Raw genomic sequence first — 19,358 nt, forward strand, 5'->3', positions numbered from 1 at the left:
GTTTTCATTGAGTATTCTAAGAAAATTTTGAATCTGAATGTATGAGTTTTATTATATGAAAGTTTAGAAAAATTCTCAAATTATTTTCAATCGTTACATTGAAACATTAAATTGGTTTGGGTCTTTTGAAAAATAAGTTTTTAGTGATCTATTGACACAAAAATTGTTTGAAATCGTTTCCTATAACGAAGAAATTTCGTTCATGAATTTATTGTTACGAAACATATTGTTCATATTATGAAAGTTTCAATATTTCTTTACATCGATCTTGTTTCATTGATGTAAAATAAAAATTGGTTTGAGGGTTTTGTTCCCCTGTTATTTTTCCACTGTTTTATGTTGTTTTTAATTCAAAAATCACACATTTTTGTGCCAAAAAAAATCGCGACACATAGCTTAAGAAATCATTTTTTAAACTTCTAAAAGTTCTAAAAAAATCGCTTAAAATCTACTGTTTTTGATATGGATTATATTATAATCTTGTTGGGTTGTTGTTTCTGGATTGTTTTGCGATGAAAATCGCTAAAAAATTTGCTGTTTTTGAGCTTTGACGAAGCTCCTATGGCGAAACTCGATTTCGAACGAGACAACCCGCTAAAGGAAGAAGAGAAATATCAAGAAATCCTTAAAATTATTGTGAGATTGTGAGAGAGACATCATAATTATATTTTTCATTAAAAAATCTCATAAAATTCATACCAATAGAAAATTCAGTAAAAACTGTCAAATTTTTTGATATCACAAGATTATTTTTACTTTATTTAAAATACTGAATAAATACCACCAGATTTAATTTAGATAGACTCTAAAATAATCTATTAAAATTCTAATCGAATATGACATTATTTTTTTTCAATCTTTTAAAATTCTAATTTAATATTAATGATTAGCTATAAAGCACCGACACTTCAAAAATCCTGACGTGTCGTGTCTGACACTTCTCGACACTCCGACACTCCAACACGCGTTATAAAAATTCAAAAAAAAGATTCAAAAGTTGCACTGCGTGATTTTTTAGTTCCAACTATTAGATTCGTTGGATTACTATTACTATTTTATTGAGTTTAATATAAATATTTGAGATATCTTATGTTTCTTTGCAAAATTGATTAGTATTATAAGTTTAGTTTCATTTTTTTGTTAAATTATTAAATATTAAATATAATATACACTACATAAATCAAAAATATTATTTAATATCATAACGTGTCAAAATCTAATATTTTTTAGAATTAACGTGTCGAAATGTCGTGTCACGTATGCTATTTCTGTTTTTACCATGATGTAATGGTCAACGCAATTGATTTTTTTTCTTTTCCCACTTTCCTTTGTCCCTTTATTTGCCTCCTTTTTATTGCGTTCTTCACATTCAAAGCATTGGTGGGATAACTCAAGACTCTTACCATAGCTCATAGCCATAACTAAACCTTTCAATTTGGTTAAAAAATGTATACTTTGAAAGAGAAACTCACAGACAAGCTTTCTCGTCTCTTCGCTGATTCTCCTAACTCTTCCTCCTCCTCTTCCCAGGTTCTGTTTCTTTTCTGTTCTTCTTCTTCTTCTTTTTAAATTTTAATAGAAACAAAAATGGGTGAAATGGGTCTCTCTTAGTTTCACTGATCTGCATTTGGTTATTTTGGTTGTGTTTGTTATACCCAATATAAAAATAATAATAAAAATCTCAGCTTTATGGGTTTCTTAAGTTTAGATCAGCTTCTCATGGTAATTTAGATCTAGTCTCTACAAAATTTGAGTCTTTGGTTGAATGGTTATATTAATTTTTATCGTTTTGAATTATCTACAAAAATGCACCCAAAAAAAAATAAAAAATAAAAAATTGTGTGGTTTGATTTCTGCAATTTATTTTTGGGAGGTAAATATTAATGTTGTTTGGAATTTTTCGAAGTGGGGTTATGTATATGGCCTCTACTATAAGCTGTAACCCTTCAGTGTTACCAGCAGAGAAATATGGAATTTTGATTGATCAATAAGCTTCATTTGGAGTTGGAGTGTGGTTGCATTCTTTATTGGTTTGATTCATTTGGAAATTTTAGTTAGGTCCATCACCAACCTTTTTATCTTTCTTGTAACATTCTGCAGCCATCACATATCAGTCTCATGTTGAGAAAAAGTAAAATATATATTTGATTTCATCTCATTTGATATTTAACCGAATAAAAGCAATGTTCTAAGAGTGCATTATCGAGTGCTTAATTTTCCTCTTTTTTTTTTTTTTCTTTGTTTAATCTTTGACATGTGGTTTTTTTTATATGTGTAGGCCAGCCCTTATTCTAAAGAGGGTGAATCTTTGTCTTCATATTTGTCTTATATTATTCCTTCAGTTAGCTTTGGTGGATCCAAGACAAGTAACCATCAATCAGTTTCTGTTAGATGTAACTATGAAAAATTTGAGTGCCGGGATGATGATCCCTTGGATAAATATGTTGATTTTAGTCCCATGTGTAATAGCAAGGATTTTTTGAAAGATAAAATTAATGATGAAGATCAAGCCTCTAGAAGGAGTACTAGCAGTTCTGAAGTTTTTGAAGAAGTAAATGGGCAGCATTCTAAAAATACTCCAAAGAAGCCTCCACTCAATCTTTTTGATGACTCTACTTTTATTTCTCCTGAGTTGAATGAATTTTTTGAATCATGCCTCCCTAATATAGTAAAAGGGTGTAAGCGGGTCTTACTTTACAGGTAATTTTTCGCTCTACTTTTTAGTTTTTGCATTGAAAAGTATTGTGTCATTGCATTGAAATATTGATTCAACATTCCTTCTTTGAATGAAGGGCAGTACTTTGAAACATGGAATATCACTTCATACACTTTTTCGCAAGAGTGCTGAACTTGCTGGTCCTGGTTTGCTGGTAACTTTATGAACTGAATACATGTCTCCTGTTATGGTGTACATTGGAAAATTTACTAGTTGCAAATTAATACATATTTTTTTTGGTTGACAATTTGTATTTATTATCCATTTCGCAAAATGTTTAGATTGTTGGAGATATGCAAGGGGCTGTGTTCGGTGGGCTGCTAGATTGCCCCTTGAAACCTGCAGCAAAGCGAAAATATCAAGTATGTTAACTCTTTTGTCTTTTTTGGATAATGCTTCTTCATTAACACACTTCTACATCTTGAACTACGGTTTTGTTCTGTTTGCTGTGGTGATAGGGGACAAACCAAACTTTTGTCTTTACAACCATATATGGGCAGCCAAGGCTGTTTCGACCTACTGGTAAGGGTTCTCATTGGTTGATGTGAAAATGCATTTTATTTATAGGAAGATGTTGGAACTAAGCCAAATGTCAGAAATCAATTCATTGTCTGTATTTGTAAGTGGACGAGCGATAAGAAGTGTTTTGGGGTCAAATATCTTTTAATGATTTAGATATATCAGTTTTCAATAGTAATTAGCTACAATGAATTTGGATCTATATGACATGGAAGTATGTAAATTCCTCAAATAAAATTCTTTTTAAAGCCTAATATAGAAGAAAGCTAATGAGCTAATAAGCCTCTAAATTTGGCTAATGACTGACTCGTTTTTTATCACCTCTTGCATGTACTCTTCTAGTTTCAGTATGAATTGACACAATAGGTCCAGGATTAATGTAATGTATGGTAATGATTCAGTCTCAATCTCTTACGCATTTTAGAAATTTGCGCGGTTCACTGTACTTCGTATTTTGATATTACTGATTTATAATCGAATAGAAGGATTTTAGGATATACTTTGATCATTCTTTCAAATTGCGTGTTTTTTCTAAAAGGAAATTTTTGTATGAGGCTATGAGCATGTCAATCAATTATAAAGAGATTTTATCATATGTTTGTTTGTAGGTGTCAACCGGTACTATTACTTATGTTTGAGTGACTTACTTGCACTTGGTGGTGGTGGTAGTTTTGCTTTATGCGTAGATGGAGATATGTAAGTATTTCAATAGTGCGGCATGGTTTTTGTCAGTCTTCTTTATTATTGTAGAAGTTCCACTTATGGAATCTCTTCCTTTGAATGTATTTTTCTGGTTGGAAAGGTTAACTGGAACTAGTGGACCTTGCGATACATTTGGAAGTTTATGTCTGGCTCATAGTCCTGAGTTTGAATTGAAGAATGTTGAGGTAATGTTCTTACTATAGTTTGTTCTATCTACTGGTTTGCCTTGCTTTTAGTTGTTATCTTTTCTTTTTTCTGCTTCATGAAAATATTATGAGCATAAAATTGTTGATGTATATGTCATCTTTGTTTGAAGACCGTAGAGGGCATATTGAAATGGATTTTAATACTCAAGGGTCTTAATACTCAGCATTTATAAATATAATGTTTCTGATAACTAGCGTATTTCCAAGCAGAGATACAGAAGTAGATACTAATGTACTATTCATAAATTCCGAGTTTCGAAGCAGAAGTGGATTTTAATTTTTTTATATTTCCCTACTTAGATGTCTAAGAACGGGTGGATATACAAGAAAAATGGCAAACCTCGGTGCACAAGGCTCCTCAACTTGCGAAGGTAAGGGTGGGAGTTGATTATACGCAGCCTAACTCTTGCGTTTTTACAAAGAGGCTATTTCTTATACTCAAACCCGAGACCTTCCAGTTATAAAGAATAATCTTACGGATGCTCCAAGGCTCGTTCTCAAATAAAATATAATATTATGAATGAATGTATTCAGGAAGAAGTTGGAATAGCACCTATTTTGAGGGTGAAATGACAAACTTGCTTACGGTGGTTTGGTCATAAGAGAAGACGACCAATAGAGGCTCCAGTGAAAAATGTTTAAATTGGAATATAGTCTGATTAAACAAGATAAAGTAAATCTAAAGAAAACTCTAGGAGGAACCATTATACAAAACCTTACCCTGAATGGTTTCTTTGAAATTCTTGTTTTTTATTAGTCTAATGATGTCAATTGTTCCATGTAGCCAACCCCACTTATTGGAATAAGGCGTAGTAGTTGTCATTTTTGTTTTAGATACTCATGGCCATGAGATATCTAAAGTCACATAAAACATTACCAAAAAAAAATATGTCAGATAAAATTGCCACTCCCCATTAAATCCGACTTGTGAGGGTAATTCTTGTACGCAGTTTTATCCTTGTATATATTTGCAAAGAGGTTATTTCTCAGATTCAAACACATGACTTTTCAGTCACAAAAAGACAACTTTATTACTGATTTAGGCTCGCCCTCGTTAGATATCTAAACTCAGAAATTTTGTTATAATTGAAAATCCATATTTACAGCTATAGTTCACTACATGCCATCCATGCATTGATTTTATCAACTTATTTCTACTGCCATACAAGATTATGATTTACTATTTATACTTATATTTCTAATATGTGCAGTTGTGGGGTTTTACGCATGCTTCTCTTACCTGACGCAAGGCTGAGATGCTTTTGTTGGGGTGTCCTAAACTAGCAAATCCATTTCTCTCTCTCTCTCTGCACCTACCTAGCAATTTATATATTGATGTAGATTACCAACTTTTTTTAGGGTGATTTTTACCCTTGGATGATTAATCAAATCAGAGATGTATTAGACATTATGTCCCAAGTTTATATCATTACATTATATTCTTGAAGTTCCATTTTGCACAATTTTTGCAATTCTGATTTTTGTGTAAGCCATCAGAACACAGGAAGATTCTAAATTGGAATCTTAGTGAAGGAATTGGTAAATAACTAAATTTAGTAAAAGATAAAACAACCAGCAGTTTATATATGGGAAATTATACTCTTATGTCACATAAGACTCTTCTCTCATTTTACACTCAGATAAAAAGATGTGCCTATTTTTTTTTTTTCTTTTTTTAAAAATTGGTGGACTCTACTTAATTTATCTCACAACATAAGATAACTTCTCTCATACAACATGAGAGAAGTAAAACCCTTTATATATATATATGGAGCAGGATATACTTACAACCAAAAAAATTTACCACATTTACAATCAATCTAATCACCGTTGATTTTCGTCAATCTAACGGTTAGATTTTTGTTGGGAATAATAATTAATTAATAAATGTGATTCAATAATTTTCAATAAATTATAATCGTTATATTGATGGAAATCAACGGTGATTAGGTTGGTTGTAAATGTGGTAAACTTTTTTGATGATAAGTATATTTTTCCCCTATATATATGGGATAAGATCAACTTACATCAGTGTAAGAATAAAAAATCCTACACCAAATCTTAACTGTTAATTTTCGTGCATCTAACAGTTGAGATTTATTGGGAATTAAAAATTAATTAATGAGTGACACCTAATAAATCTTAACCGTTAGATGCAGAAAATCAATGGTTAGGATTGAGTGTAAGATTTATTATTCTTATATCGGTGTAAGATGATCCTGCCCCTATATATATATATATGGGGCATGATATTCTTACACTCAATCTTGATCATTGATCCACTTGTATCTAATGGCTCATATTACTAAAAAAATTAGAGCCCTTAGATATAAATAGGATCAATGGTCAAGATTAAGAATGTAACTTACACTGATTTAATATGATCCGAATCCTATATATATATATATATATATTCACGGGTTTTATGAATATTATATTTTAGGAAAGTTGTTAAGTTACGTTATAGAGACAATGATAATAAGACTTATTGCTATTTAAAAAAAAAAAGAAAAAGAAAAAAGAAACCTGGGATCCACTGTCATTGCCTCTGTAACATAACTTAATAATTTTGTTACAACATCAAATTCATAAAAACCATATATCTACAGGTTCACAGGTGCGATATTAAACTCCTATAGGCATTAACTCGAGTGTAAAAAATAACAAGCTTGTAGCCACAAATTTTGCTGTGTAATTTGACTTTACACAATACAGTTCATTTTGTGGGTGTGACGTTGCGGCAGTAGCTTGTAGCTGGGACGAATCAATTGTGTGCTTCGAGGTGTCAAATCGGGTTGACCCGCTTTGATGCACTGTCAACTTAATAAAATGGGTTGGTCTACTCTTTAAAAGTGAGTTAAAAATATCAATCTTTTTCATTTTATGGCGATTGACGGATTAATTCGTTTAAAAAAGTTTAAATTCAAAACTTCAAATTAAATCTTATTTTATGAGATTTAGTGTTATTTAATTTTATTTTACACTCTTGCTATTTTTTTTTCAATTCCAAATCTAAATGTATGTAATATTCAGTTTGACAGTCTCAAAGAATTTAATTTTGTCTCTATATATAAATAATTTTTGTCATAAATAAAATATTTTCTTCTTTATCTTTTGTAGATGAGTACTAAGATAAAAAAAGTTAGATATCACAAAAGCTTAGCATGACAAATAAAATATTACTTGATACTAAATATAAAAAAAAATAAAATTGACCTGATGAGTCAACCCGCCTTTGTTGCAAGTTGAACTCGTTTTGATCCACTTTTATGTGGGGTGTGTAAATTGACAGGTTGAGAATTCCAATCCAACCTGTCATTTATTGCGGGTTAGACGAGTCAACCCGACAGGTTGGAGTTCCATTTTTTCATCTCTAGTTGGCTTTAGCTAAGTATTTTTTTTTTCATTAGTAGAGGTGTAAACGTGCTACGTTAAATTACAAATCTAGTCTTGTCTATATTTAAAAATCAAAAGGTCTAGCCTAGACTTGTTAGTTTACTTAAACCTATCAAGTGAGTCTTCACGACTCATTAAGAATTAAAAAATATGTTATCAAAAAAAAAAAAAAAAATTAAAAAAGAATTAAAATAATATTATTTCATTATTTAAATAATCATTTTATTTTAATTAAAATAAATAATAAATATTTTTATTTAGCTCATAGGCCTAGTAAAAGTAGGTCTATGGATTATTTTCTAAATAACCTTTTTTAAGACTTAAGCCTATTAACCCCTGATTAATTGTCTGGCCTATTTATACCTTTATCTACAAATACTACTCTATTTATACCTTATTCACATTAATATTCTCATTTATGTTATTCTCATTTTATGCAGGGAAAAAACGTTTCTCCTGTTACAAGAGATAAAAATATCTCCTATTACCTCAAAACAACATTGTTTTGGATTTTAGAATAAAAAATAAAGGTATTTTAAAAATTTTACTTTTCTATCGTAACATATATTATTATTATTATTGTAGATAACGTGGAGGTATCCCCACACAACCTCCCCAAGCCACCTTGTTCTCGGAGTATGACCCCTAAGGCTAATTCTTCATTGAAACAGAAAGTGTATTGGACCATTATCATCCGAGGAAGGATGAGACTAATTCTCCTTCGAGGGGGAGACAGTTTTCCTCTGACCCTTAAAGAGTTCTAAGAATTTGCTTTGGCAGGAGTTTGAACCTCTTACCAAAGCAAACCCTTAAGCACTCATTGCATTGTAACATGCATTTTATTAAATTGCCTTTTATTTTTTATTCTAAAATCTAAAATAATATTATTTTGGGATAACAAACTTTATATCATGACACAGAAGAAAAATTAATGCCTTTAAAAATGTTGCTTTTGTCTTAGCCAACATTAACCTACGTATAACATTGTAGACAACTCCCATATATTATCACTTTATCTAAATCGCTCCCTTTTTTCCAAATTGATCATAAATATTTAAATTCATATGTCTTGAGTGCCTAATTCAAGGAAGCACGACACATTTATTTAGGTGAAAAATAAGTGTCGGACACTGACACGTTACAATACGCGGTCAATATTTTCTGACACGCGATCAACACTTCAATACGTTCTGACACACAGTCAATATTTTCTGACACGCTTCGACATTTTTTTTTTTTAAGATCCAATTTTTATTTTATTTTATCTTTTCAACTAAATATAAAAAGTTAATTTATAAATTAAATATTTTCTGTTATGAAATTTGACATGAAAAATTAATAATGCATGAAAAATTACTTTTGCTTTATATTTATTTTATGAAATTTTAATATTTGATTAGTTATATCATTTATTATGAGCTGCTATATGTATTAAATATAAATTATATTATATATATATACATATATATTAAAAATTTAATTTAATATCAATATGTCCTAACATGTCAAAATTTTAAAATTAACATGTCGACGTGCCGTATTCTGTATTGGTGCAACATAGCCTAATATCATGCATATTCGTAGATACTTGATCCCTATCATTACAAACTCACTCATTTATTGAAACTAAGATCAATTAAAAAGTTCTAACTTGGTTCTCCAAAATTTTAGTTTAATGTTACGCAGCACATTTTCCGTGCTACAAGAGTACTTACACTTTTACCAAAAAGGGGATATAGGAGGAAATAATCATAAAGACAGAAGTAATATAATTATATTACTTTTTCCATGTTTGATAAAAGATGCAGTGAATGCTCGATATATTTTTATTTACTGTGGTAAAACGCTGCCCGACTTGGCCGGGTCGACCCGGAATCCGGTGAACTGATCATCAGACTAATTCGAGTCAAGCATTGGACCAATCATGCATTGACCCGGTCAGAACCCAGCCAAACTCGATGACCCGGTTGGGTTATGCATTTAAAAAAAAAAACCAAAACTATTTCATCTTATAAAAAAAATGTAAAACTCATTTTAAAAACTTTTTGTAATTTTATTTGCTAGTATTCTTCTACAATGACCTCTTAGTTTCCAATGTTGAAGCAATTTGTGGAATAATAAACTAAAGAATGTGACATGTGTCATTTTAATGTAGTTGAATTTGAAAAATATAAGTTCAATGTCATTGAGAGGTATGTTTAGGGAAATTCTAAGTTGCAATTTAAATTGACATAGTAATAGCATGCATTTTTATTTATTTATGCTTCATATTTTTGAGCTTATTTAGTGAACCTTGTTTAATTCATTTTAGATATAGAAAATATAATTGAATTATATGTTCATATTTATATATATTTTTATATATCTATATATATATATCTGGATCAACTAGTCCGATCAGTGACCCACCGGTCCGATCAGTGATCCAATAACTCAGTATCCCGACTGAATTGATGCCCGGATCAGGTTTAACAACGTTGTTTTTACTGTTACCAACTAACCTTCGTCTCCTCACAAAAAAATAGACTCAAACCGCTAACTAAGTAAATTTGATGTAATTCAAAAATAACACTGTTATTAGAAACCTTGACAAATGTAATAGCACCGTATATATGCCCGCTTGTCTCCACACACTCTGAAGTACTCACCTCAAAAAGTCATATACAACTTCTCAATATCGGTAAATATCAAATGGTTTATGTGTAAATCCTTCTATTCTCGATCTCTCTTCATCAGCTTTTATATCAAGATAGCCTCTAGATAAATCTTCACCATACATAAACCCAAACCAATTTTCAAAGACCCGTCTCAATTATCAAACGACACTTGATATCCCTACCATAACTTTGTAACAATTCTAGATATCCCTCTGCTACACAAGTCATCCCCATCTTATTCGTTGGGTCCTTCGTTTTTATATCTTCAAAACCTATTATCTTCTTCGTTTTTGTCTTCAAAACTTATGATCTTCGCCGGGAGAAGGAATGCTTCATAACATTTTTAATTATAACCTGTTTACTAAAAAGTTAATATATAATAACTCAACCAAATCCCCAAAACAAAAGATGTAATAAACAGAGTTATGAATAAAAATTTCTTGTAGTAATGGCCGACAAATTCAATTATCTCACTAGTAAGTAAAAAAGTTACAAAATTATCTACTGACAATACAAGCTTCAGGTTTTAATGACAAGGCAAATATTGCAGCTTTGTGTCATTTAGGTTAGCAGACAAGGGGAATGCACAGCAATGTTGCTGCAGAAAGCCTGAAAGTGTATTTGCTCCATCCCACATACACCATGATATGTTAAGGACCAAGACGGAACAATCAAGGAAACCACAACTTTCATTAACTTTTCCAATCCAAGAAATTAGACCAAGCATCAATAACAGGCAGCAACTGTCACTCCAGAGCCAAGACTTTGGGCATATGCAACTCAGGCACTTTATGACTCGGTGGGAATTTCTTCGCCAGGCATACCAAATATTCGAAGATTCCTGTCCATTGACCCCACCGCCATGTATTTTGAATCTGGACCAAATTTTACACAAGTGGCCTTCCCTGGGAAGAAAATTTCAAGTAGCGTCTTAGTAACTAGATAAACATGAAACCCTCATATGCCTGAAGGAATAATAGACTAGTAAAAAAAAAAAAAAAAAGACGGAACCTGTTCCAGATAAATCAGGAAAAGTTTTGATACAGTTCCATTCAGATTTCACATTTGCAACTTGGTAAATCCTGCATAAATTAACAGGCACTGGAAATCAGCTTCAGAAAATACTAATAGAAGGGGTTGACAAATGACAAGCGTGACAAGAATTTTGCTGGAACATTTCGTAACCATCACCAAATCCAGTACTAGACAGCATTCCTCACCTAATATCAGAGCCAGCAACTGCAAGGTAGGATCCACTATGGTCGAACTCCACTGTAAGATACAGAGAATTGGATGAAGAACTTTTGAAATAGCTATAACTTCTTACCCTGTATATAATATGACCATAAACAAAAAGTGAAACTGAATACCGCAGTTTGTTGGAGTTTCTGAGTCATATGGAGCAAAGTTCCGGAAGTTTTTCAATTTACGTAAATCCCAAAGCTTTACACCATCATTAGCTGCAGTCTGTCAAATTTAAGAGTACAATAAGAATACTATTTAAATAACCATCCTACTTTTACTGGTTACATTTTCTCTCATACCGCAAGGAAGTATCCATTCTCAGAAAAGGATATGGCGGTCACTGGCCCTACATGTCCATCAAACTTGGCAACATTTGCCTGCAACGAATAGGAGGTAAAAACACACACTCTGGAAATAAAATTGAATATTAAAATTCAAATAAAAAATTATACCTGACTTTTTACATCCCAGATTTTGACAAGAGCATCAGTTGTGCCCGTTCCAAGAATGAGACCATCTGGATGAAAGGCTGCAGACGTATAGCCTTCAGAAGAACCTGAAGAGTCCAAAACCTACAAAACTCAAATCATTAATTGTCTGATTTAGAACTTAAGTAGGAAAGACTGTAGTCTAGGTTAAAATAGATTATTTTCAGAAGATAATTTCTAAGAAAATTAAAAAATTCTCCAAATTCTTCAGACACCACAACAAAACTATTCCATAGAGAACTTTATCTGTGCTGTAAACACCAACTTACCTAACACATTAACCAAAAATAAATTAATAGGCATGTATAGTTCTTCCCTATTAAGCCTGTAACCATACAGAGAAAACAAGAGATCAGACCTGAGTCAGACATGTCCCCGAAGACAGTTCATAAAAGCACCAAGTGCCATCAAGTGAAGCAGTCACAAAGTAATTATTGGTGGCGTGGACAGTGACAGCTTGCACCTGAAAATTGGAAAGGTAAATCATTCTTGTATCACATGAAGTGCATAAATGAGACAAGTATAACTGACTGATTCAGAGAGAATTAAAGTAAATTGTAAAAAGGCATTCATAATAGACATTTCATGGGTTGAAGATATATGGATTTATCCACATCAAAAATTTATGATTTAGTATGGATAATACAAATCAAACAAAAGAACATCAGATTATAAGGCACTCTGCTGAAAAGAAGTAACTGAATGTAAGACTTACTGTAGAAGACACGCATCAGTTATGCAGACAAAAATAATTGACCAGCAGTTAAGAGTATTTCATTTATAATAAAAAGCAGTAGGTGCGCTATGATCTGATGATGTTGGAAAGCAAAAGGAGCATATCAAAACCTAGCAATCAAGAGCTTCCAGAGATTGAACGGTTGCAAGGATCTTCTCTACAATCAAAAAAAGTTGGGATAAAGGGCATGCAGACAATGATATATCTTCTGTTCGCATGAATGATTCAAATTATGATTTTAGGACTCAGGAAGAATTTTCTTTTACTTGTACTGAATTGGATGGATTTGGCTGAGAAGTATACGAAGAAAATTCAGATTCCTACTCCATTCGTGAGTGGACTGTAGACTATGTACACAGAATTTTTGGAAGCCAGGTTGTTGCTACTTTAAAGGGCATAAGTGAGATTCTAGCACACCAAGGCAATATGGAGTGATTTTATATTACATCTGCAGGAGACTGGACAGACATCATTAATCTATCAAGAAAATGCTGGCTTTACGAAAGGGATTCTCCAGGCGCAGATATTATGGTTGCTTTCCTTTTCTTTTTAATCATGGCCAATATCAGAACAAAGATATTGATAATGAAGCCAATTCAAGCTGAAAATGAATATTATGCAGAGTTGGTTAGTTATTTAGATGGTCACAGGTTATGGAAACTAGCATCCACCGCAATTTAAGGGATACTCATGACTCACATCCTATGACTCAATATATGATTGTTAATTTGGTCCAATTTGATGTGGGAAGATGTCTAAGGTGGAATCTCCAAACCTAACTGTTAGAAGATTGAAAATAGGTTATTAAAACCCACATATATTATTCTTATGTAATTGTTATAGACACACTACATAATAAAGCCTCCACGGTGCTATTGACCTACACAGATTTTTAGACATTGCATCTCTTTTCCATATTATTCAACACTAACAAAATTGAAAACATTTGAAGAAAGATTTGTAGAGACTTGCAACAATGGTGAATTATAGAGCATCAGATGGTAGGAAACTGAATAAGCTGTTATCATAATCATGTTTTTAAGAGCAGGACATGGAAGGTTGAGGTTTCAGAAACTTGGTGAAGCGGAAAGTTAAGGACACTTTTGCAATTAATTTTGGGGAAAGTCATTATTTAAGGACTTGTCCACTTGGCTTTTTGAAATGGAGTTGTGGTTTGAAGAATCTCCATTATTTTTCATTCTCCTTACAATTTTAAAATTTTACCTTCAAAACATTTCTTATTCTACATAATAATTCATATCAAGCCATACCATCAAACAAGAAAAAATAGTTTCATGTGAAAAATTTTCTTTCCAATCCTGTCAAAGAAATTCCTCATGCCACCAAGTACATTAAAACCACTATCACAAAGCAAAGAGCATGATATCAGCCCACAGGTAAAATTAATTACTGGGCCAGCATATTATATGGGGAAGTATAAATTTGAAGATGAACAGATATTAAATTATTGACAAACATCAAATAATGCCAATCAAGAAGCTTTTATAATGAGTGTCAATCCACTGGAAGAATGTACAAGTAATACACTATGCCCTCATCACTTGACCAAAAGTTAACCTAAAACTCATTAATAAGCACAATATAGGCATGCCGCAATTTCACTAATGAAAAATATTGAAATTTAGATCCTCAAAAACTGGAAGAGAGAAAAAATTTACCAGCTCATTTTTACAGAAAAATTTGATAACATAAGAGAGCAAAACTAAGGATGGTAATACATAAAATAGTAACTAAGTATGGACAACGATATGGTAAGAAGATTAGATTCAGTTACCTCAGCTGTATGATCCTTTAAGATGTGCCTGCAGTTATAGTTACCATCATCTGACCCTTGCCATAAACGAACTGTCTGCAACATAGAGTGTAAAAATATTGACCACTGGAAAATGCAAAATGCAATAGCTAAATTGTTATAAAAAAAAGTTGCAAACTTCACAAAATTTTGTACTAAACCAGATCATTTTAAAAATTGCCTGTTTGACACACTAAGTGAAAAAGAGTACATTAATGACTACCAGCTGATAACTACAGACAAGAAAAATATTTCTCAAAAAGGCTTGGACATGCCCAAAAGAAACACTAGTGCAAGACCTTTAATCAAATTGGATAAAATGACAACTACAAGTATCAGTCTTAGCACTTAACACTAACAGCACCAAACTACACCTTTCCAGTTTTCTGAGTGCTTTTGAATTCACATTTATAAGTCATATACACCATTGTCAGTTGGCCAAGTGAGACTAACAGTCAAAAGAAATATCCATTACCGGGACAAATTACAAACATAAATTGCAAGACTGAAAAATGAGGATAATGAATTCTGGGTTCACAGTTCACACACAACTTTACCGGTTTGGATTTGCTGTATTCTGCAAGAAAAAATCGGTTAGGTGTCTAGAGAAAACAAGGAATGTGGCAATGCATGGATGGCTGTGTCATGGTCTAAAATGTCTGCTCTTGGGTGGAGAAGGATGGTCAATAAAATTGTTCGAAGCAATGAAACCTAGTTACCTATGAATTAGAAAGGGATAGCGCTCTTTACCTTATCTGCTGAACCAGTTAAGAACGAATTGCCCTGATCTACAAACTTTACGCTGGTTACCTACCAAAAGTATACATAATCAGCTATAAGATTTTGAAGAAAAGACAAGTGCAGTAATTCCAACTAAAATAAAACCTTTTTTGAGTGACCACTAAGTGTAGATAATATCTGTCCTGATGGTCGGTCAAAAATTACAGCATTCGTATCAATACCTCCAGTTGCAATTAAGTCCTGTTAACCAGGGAATGAGATGATCCTTCATCAGCACACATTAGTTTTCTAGTTAAAAAATGTCAAAAGAGCCGTTTTGCATATTTCCAATTTGTCGAGATTAAAATCCATACCTTAGAATAAAGGATATCAAGAGATATAATGCCTTGTTTGTTTGTTTTGTGAAAGGGATGGCTAGATATTTGGGTATATGCCTCTAGAGCTTCAACAGTAGCCAAAGTTGAAGGAATCTGAAACAAGCCAGAGAAGAACATGCACAAACAAGTGCAAGCACCCAAATTTACAATCACAAGCATCAAATAAATATTTGAATTATGCGACAAAAGTTAAAAAATATTACAATCTCATAAGGCAAGTCAAACAAGTAAAACAGACTACTACAAATCCCATTAAATTCCAACTGGTCCAAATCTCTAAGCAATACTGGACGAAAAAGCGAGACAGTAACAACTAAGGAAATACTGACATAGCAGATATCAATTCATATATATATTATCACAAAGAATACCTGACGCTTTTTCCTCTGCTGGGAAAGAGCAGCATTACAGTCAGTTAGCTCAGAAATTATGCTAGAAGATATTCCAGGATGCATTTTCTTTGCACCAGGTGCCAGCTCCTCATCCTCAGCAGCTAAAATGCAAAAGGATAGCTCAAATGAGAAATTGAAACAGAAAAGGATAATTAATAGGAAAAACCATCCTTGAGTAAGTGCCAAATCATGGCTTTTGAACACTTTCATCTCTAATATTATAATGGGGTAAGCTGCGATTTTTTAAAGTTAAATCAAACTCAGCTTAAAAACTGATAGCAAACTGAATAAACAGAAAACAGGAGCATGGATGAAATGATAACATGAAAAACCTCTTTTCCCATTGCTCAGGACAGGGACATTTGCTGTTGTGGCATTTGGTGCAGAAAGAGGGAACTGCCTTTCTGCCTGTGCAAGAAAAGACCTAGCTTCATCTCGTTCCTTTTTAAGTCTAGCAATCACCCGACAAGCAGCATCATGCTACAGATTAAAACTAAAAAAATTAGTGCATGCAACTCTGGCAGTGGAAAATATAGCGGCAAAACTAATTATAAAATTTTGAAATCAATATCACATAGGATCTTATCAAAATAAAAAATATACAATGGATTAAAAAGTAGAAGAATAAAGAACTGACATTAATGCAAGATAAGTCAAACAAAAAAATAATAATTTGAACAGCAATTACCTCTGGCAACTCACTACACTTATTTTTTAACTAATTATCCTTGACGAGAGACAGACAGACCATTAAAAAAAGGGTATCAATCACAATTTAAATTTTCATAAGCAGAAGAAATTACAACAGTTAAAGATTGTTTTTGACGAGAAGTTCTGAGATGCTAAGAGTTTTCGCCTTGATATATACAAAAGTTCCGGCAAACAAAAAGTTAAATTCCCTATCTCTATCTGGAAGAATAAAAAACCTCAAATGGAAGAAAACTTATCACATAAATGAGAACCTAAAAAGCCAAGAAAAATAGTCCTGGAGATTTCAGAGATTGTAAACTCAAGGGCTGACTTTTCAACCCAATCATTATCTTCTTGGTGATAGGAACTCCGCACAAATCATTTTGATTTTAAGACCAAATCCCAAAACATGACATCAAATTAGAAATCGATCCATGAGTATGGAACATTTATGCTTATAAATCAGTTAAGATAAGAGATAATCAATAGAATCCAACAACAACGTCAACATTATAAATTATAGGAAATATTCATGGAAAATCACTTTTAGGCCGCAAACTTCCACAATTCCCCAAATTAGCAGAACTGTAGAAGACAAGAATTCTTTTAGTCAATAGCTTTAGTGCTCTTACCTGATATAAAGCATGACTTAGCTCTTGCCTTGCTGTGTGCAATTGTTGCTCCAATGCAAAATTAGATAGCATCAACCCATCCCATTCCTATAAATTAGGCAGACCAAATCATCACAAGTGGAAGATTACATTAATTTTTTCTTTGATAGAAAGAAGATTATACATTTTTAAGTACTTCTAATTATTTATTTGGAAAACTTATTAACATAAACCACCATTAAACTCTTGATTTAATAATGTAAAGCATATAAAATAAATTTTAAAAAGCCATAATATACCAAAAATTGTAAGGTATACTTCATAGCCTAAATTCCATACATTTTGGAACAATCCAAGCATGCCAGGGATGCTAGCTGCCTGCACAGGTCTGGGCTTCACTATCTGCATGATAAATGATCCTGACATAATTAGAATAATGCATAGGAACTCTTGAAAAGCAAAGAACCACAGCAAACATGGTTAGTTTAGTCTACTTATAACACCACACTCAATATGCAAAGCATACAACTAATACTATTACCACCATACCTTGCCTGTTTTGATTGGTACAATGTCATCCAAAGTAAGCGGTTCTCCGGTAATTGGACACTTCCCATAATCCTACTCAATATTTTTAACAAAATTGAATATGAAGTGTCAAAATCAGATTAGTAATATTATATGTATTTACAAGCTTAGAAAACATCAATACGAAAGATAATTGAATTAAGAGCTGCCGCAACACCCATTTCGCAGCAAAAACATGTATAGAACAAAAAGCCACTTCAAACATGTTACACAAAAGTAACTAAGCAGATAAACACCCAACCTTCTTTTCTTCTACAATAGATAGAACACAGACATAGAAAAAAATCAAGTAAAAGCTGGCTTGCTTCCAAGTCTTCCGAGATAGAAGGCATATAATAGAACTATAACAAACTCAAATCATATTCTGTTGTTTTACAATCCTATCCTATTATCCTTTAAGCCTTCACATCTCGTAACCAAACGACCAATACTACCAATATGTTTGCAACATGCACCAAAAAAGCGACTCTTGTTGGCATGAAAAACTGGTATCAGAAATGAGAAAAAATAATAATAATAATAATAATAATTTTAAAAAATATAGTTTAACAGATTAGTAAAGCACATGCCTCAACTCAAATAACACAGAATATGAGATTCCAGTTTTGTGAAACCAGTTCAAGTTCTGGCTTAAGACGCTCCTGATTTCCATAACAAAACCCTTAAAGAAGTTAAAAGAGCAAACTTTTTCACCCAATTAACTGGGGTCCTTTCTATCTTAACCTCTGTTGCTCAACTACAACACTCCCTCTACTCTTCATCCATTCTTTCAGTAAATTGAACTGCAAAAGGTAAAAATAGAGAGAGAGAGAGAGAGAGAAGAGTACCGATATATGTCTCTCAATCAAACGCTTCTCGAAGAGGAGACCGGAGCTCTTAGAAACCACCGGCTCCTCCGGAACCTCACCGGAAACTTCACACAGAGAATAACAACAACAACAACAACCCAGATCAGCAAAATTAAGTTAAAAAGTTAAAATTAAAATTTCAAGAAAAAATGAGAAAGAAACAAAGCAAATCAACATGAAGAGTAGAATCAGAAGAAGAAGAAGTGGAAATAACTGGAGCAGTTCATGGTGTGCGAGAGAGAGAGAGACAGAGAGAGAGCTAGGGTTTTGGGTTTTGGAGCAGTGCAGTGTGCAGCGAAGAAGAAAACGGAAATGAACCAAACCAGTGATAATCATTCAGATATGTTTTATTAGGGGTGCCCAGGCTGGCCGGCCCAAAAACCCGGTCCAGCTTTATTTTTCGGGTTAGGAGTTAGGACCTATTCACTTTTCATTCCTTTGATTATCAATGTAATTAATTATTTTTTTATTAGTGGATGCCCCTTAAATTTTTGGATATATCTTAACGGGAGAGGATCTGTTTACAAACTTTTTTTGCAATTACACTAATGTAGGACTGGTCGTACACTGTGTGATTAATGTAGGACCGGTTCTACATGTGTAGTTTGTAAACAAAAAAGTTTGTAAATATAA

The 19,358-nt window shown here is 32.5% G+C and overlaps 2 protein-coding genes across 3 annotated transcripts; one reads left to right on the top strand and one right to left on the bottom strand.

The window, feature by feature from the left end:
• Positions 1-2,330: 2,330 nt before the first annotated feature.
• LOC133299912 (uncharacterized) lies at positions 2,331-5,490 on the top strand. The gene is made up of 7 exons (XM_061499405.1): positions 2,331-2,700; positions 2,798-2,870; positions 2,998-3,078; positions 3,175-3,238; positions 3,844-3,931; positions 4,038-4,122; positions 5,355-5,490. Exons 1-7 carry the CDS (start codon positions 2,459-2,461, stop codon positions 5,385-5,387), a joined length of 666 nt encoding a protein of 221 aa, XP_061355389.1. The 5' UTR covers positions 2,331-2,458; the 3' UTR covers positions 5,388-5,490.
• Positions 5,491-10,598: 5,108 nt separating this feature from the next.
• On the bottom strand, positions 10,599-19,022 carry LOC133299903 (pre-mRNA-processing factor 19 homolog 2-like). Of its 2 annotated transcripts, XM_061499396.1 has the most exons (18): positions 18,940-19,022; positions 18,705-18,790; positions 17,839-17,910; positions 17,629-17,691; positions 17,311-17,397; positions 16,321-16,468; positions 15,968-16,089; positions 15,573-15,689; positions 15,364-15,459; positions 15,229-15,288; positions 14,461-14,535; positions 12,288-12,392; positions 11,894-12,013; positions 11,741-11,818; positions 11,567-11,663; positions 11,417-11,468; positions 11,208-11,278; positions 10,599-11,101 (listed from the first exon to the last, which is right to left on the bottom strand). In XM_061499396.1, exons 1-18 carry the CDS (start codon positions 18,950-18,952, stop codon positions 10,986-10,988), a joined length of 1,578 nt encoding a protein of 525 aa, XP_061355380.1. In that variant the 5' UTR covers positions 18,953-19,022; the 3' UTR covers positions 10,599-10,985. The 2 variants fall into 2 exon arrangements, with proteins under 2 accessions (XP_061355380.1, XP_061355381.1); XM_061499397.1 differs by lacking the exons at positions 17,839-17,910; positions 18,705-18,790; positions 18,940-19,022 and having other exon boundaries at positions 17,589-17,640.
• Positions 19,023-19,358: the final 336 nt, after the last annotated feature.

The sequence above is a fragment of the Gastrolobium bilobum genome, unplaced genomic scaffold (genome assembly GCF_033153095.1).
Source record: "Gastrolobium bilobum isolate Gb01-03AN ecotype WA unplaced genomic scaffold, APGP_CSIRO_Gbil_v1 utg5416, whole genome shotgun sequence".
Classification (NCBI taxonomy): Eukaryota; Viridiplantae; Streptophyta; class Magnoliopsida; order Fabales; family Fabaceae; genus Gastrolobium; species Gastrolobium bilobum.

Bases quoted from the DNA above. Each gene is read 5' to 3' on its own strand.
- LOC133299912 (XM_061499405.1), top strand. From the start codon at position 2,459: ATGTGTAATAGCAAGGATTTTTTGAAAGATAAAATTAATGATGAAGAT. The intron at 3,932-4,037 runs GTAAGTATTTCA...CTGGTTGGAAAG, and splicing joins TTATGCGTAGATGGAGATAT to GTTAACTGGAACTAGTGGAC. The intron at 4,123-5,354 runs GTAATGTTCTTA...TAATATGTGCAG, and splicing joins TTGAATTGAAGAATGTTGAG to TTGTGGGGTTTTACGCATGC.
- LOC133299903 (XM_061499396.1), bottom strand. The intron at 11,819-11,893 runs GTATAATTTTTT...TATTCGTTGCAG, and splicing joins TCTGGGATGTAAAAAGTCAG to GCAAATGTTGCCAAGTTTGA. The intron at 11,664-11,740 runs GTATGAGAGAAA...TAAATTTGACAG, and splicing joins AGAATGGATACTTCCTTGCG to ACTGCAGCTAATGATGGTGT.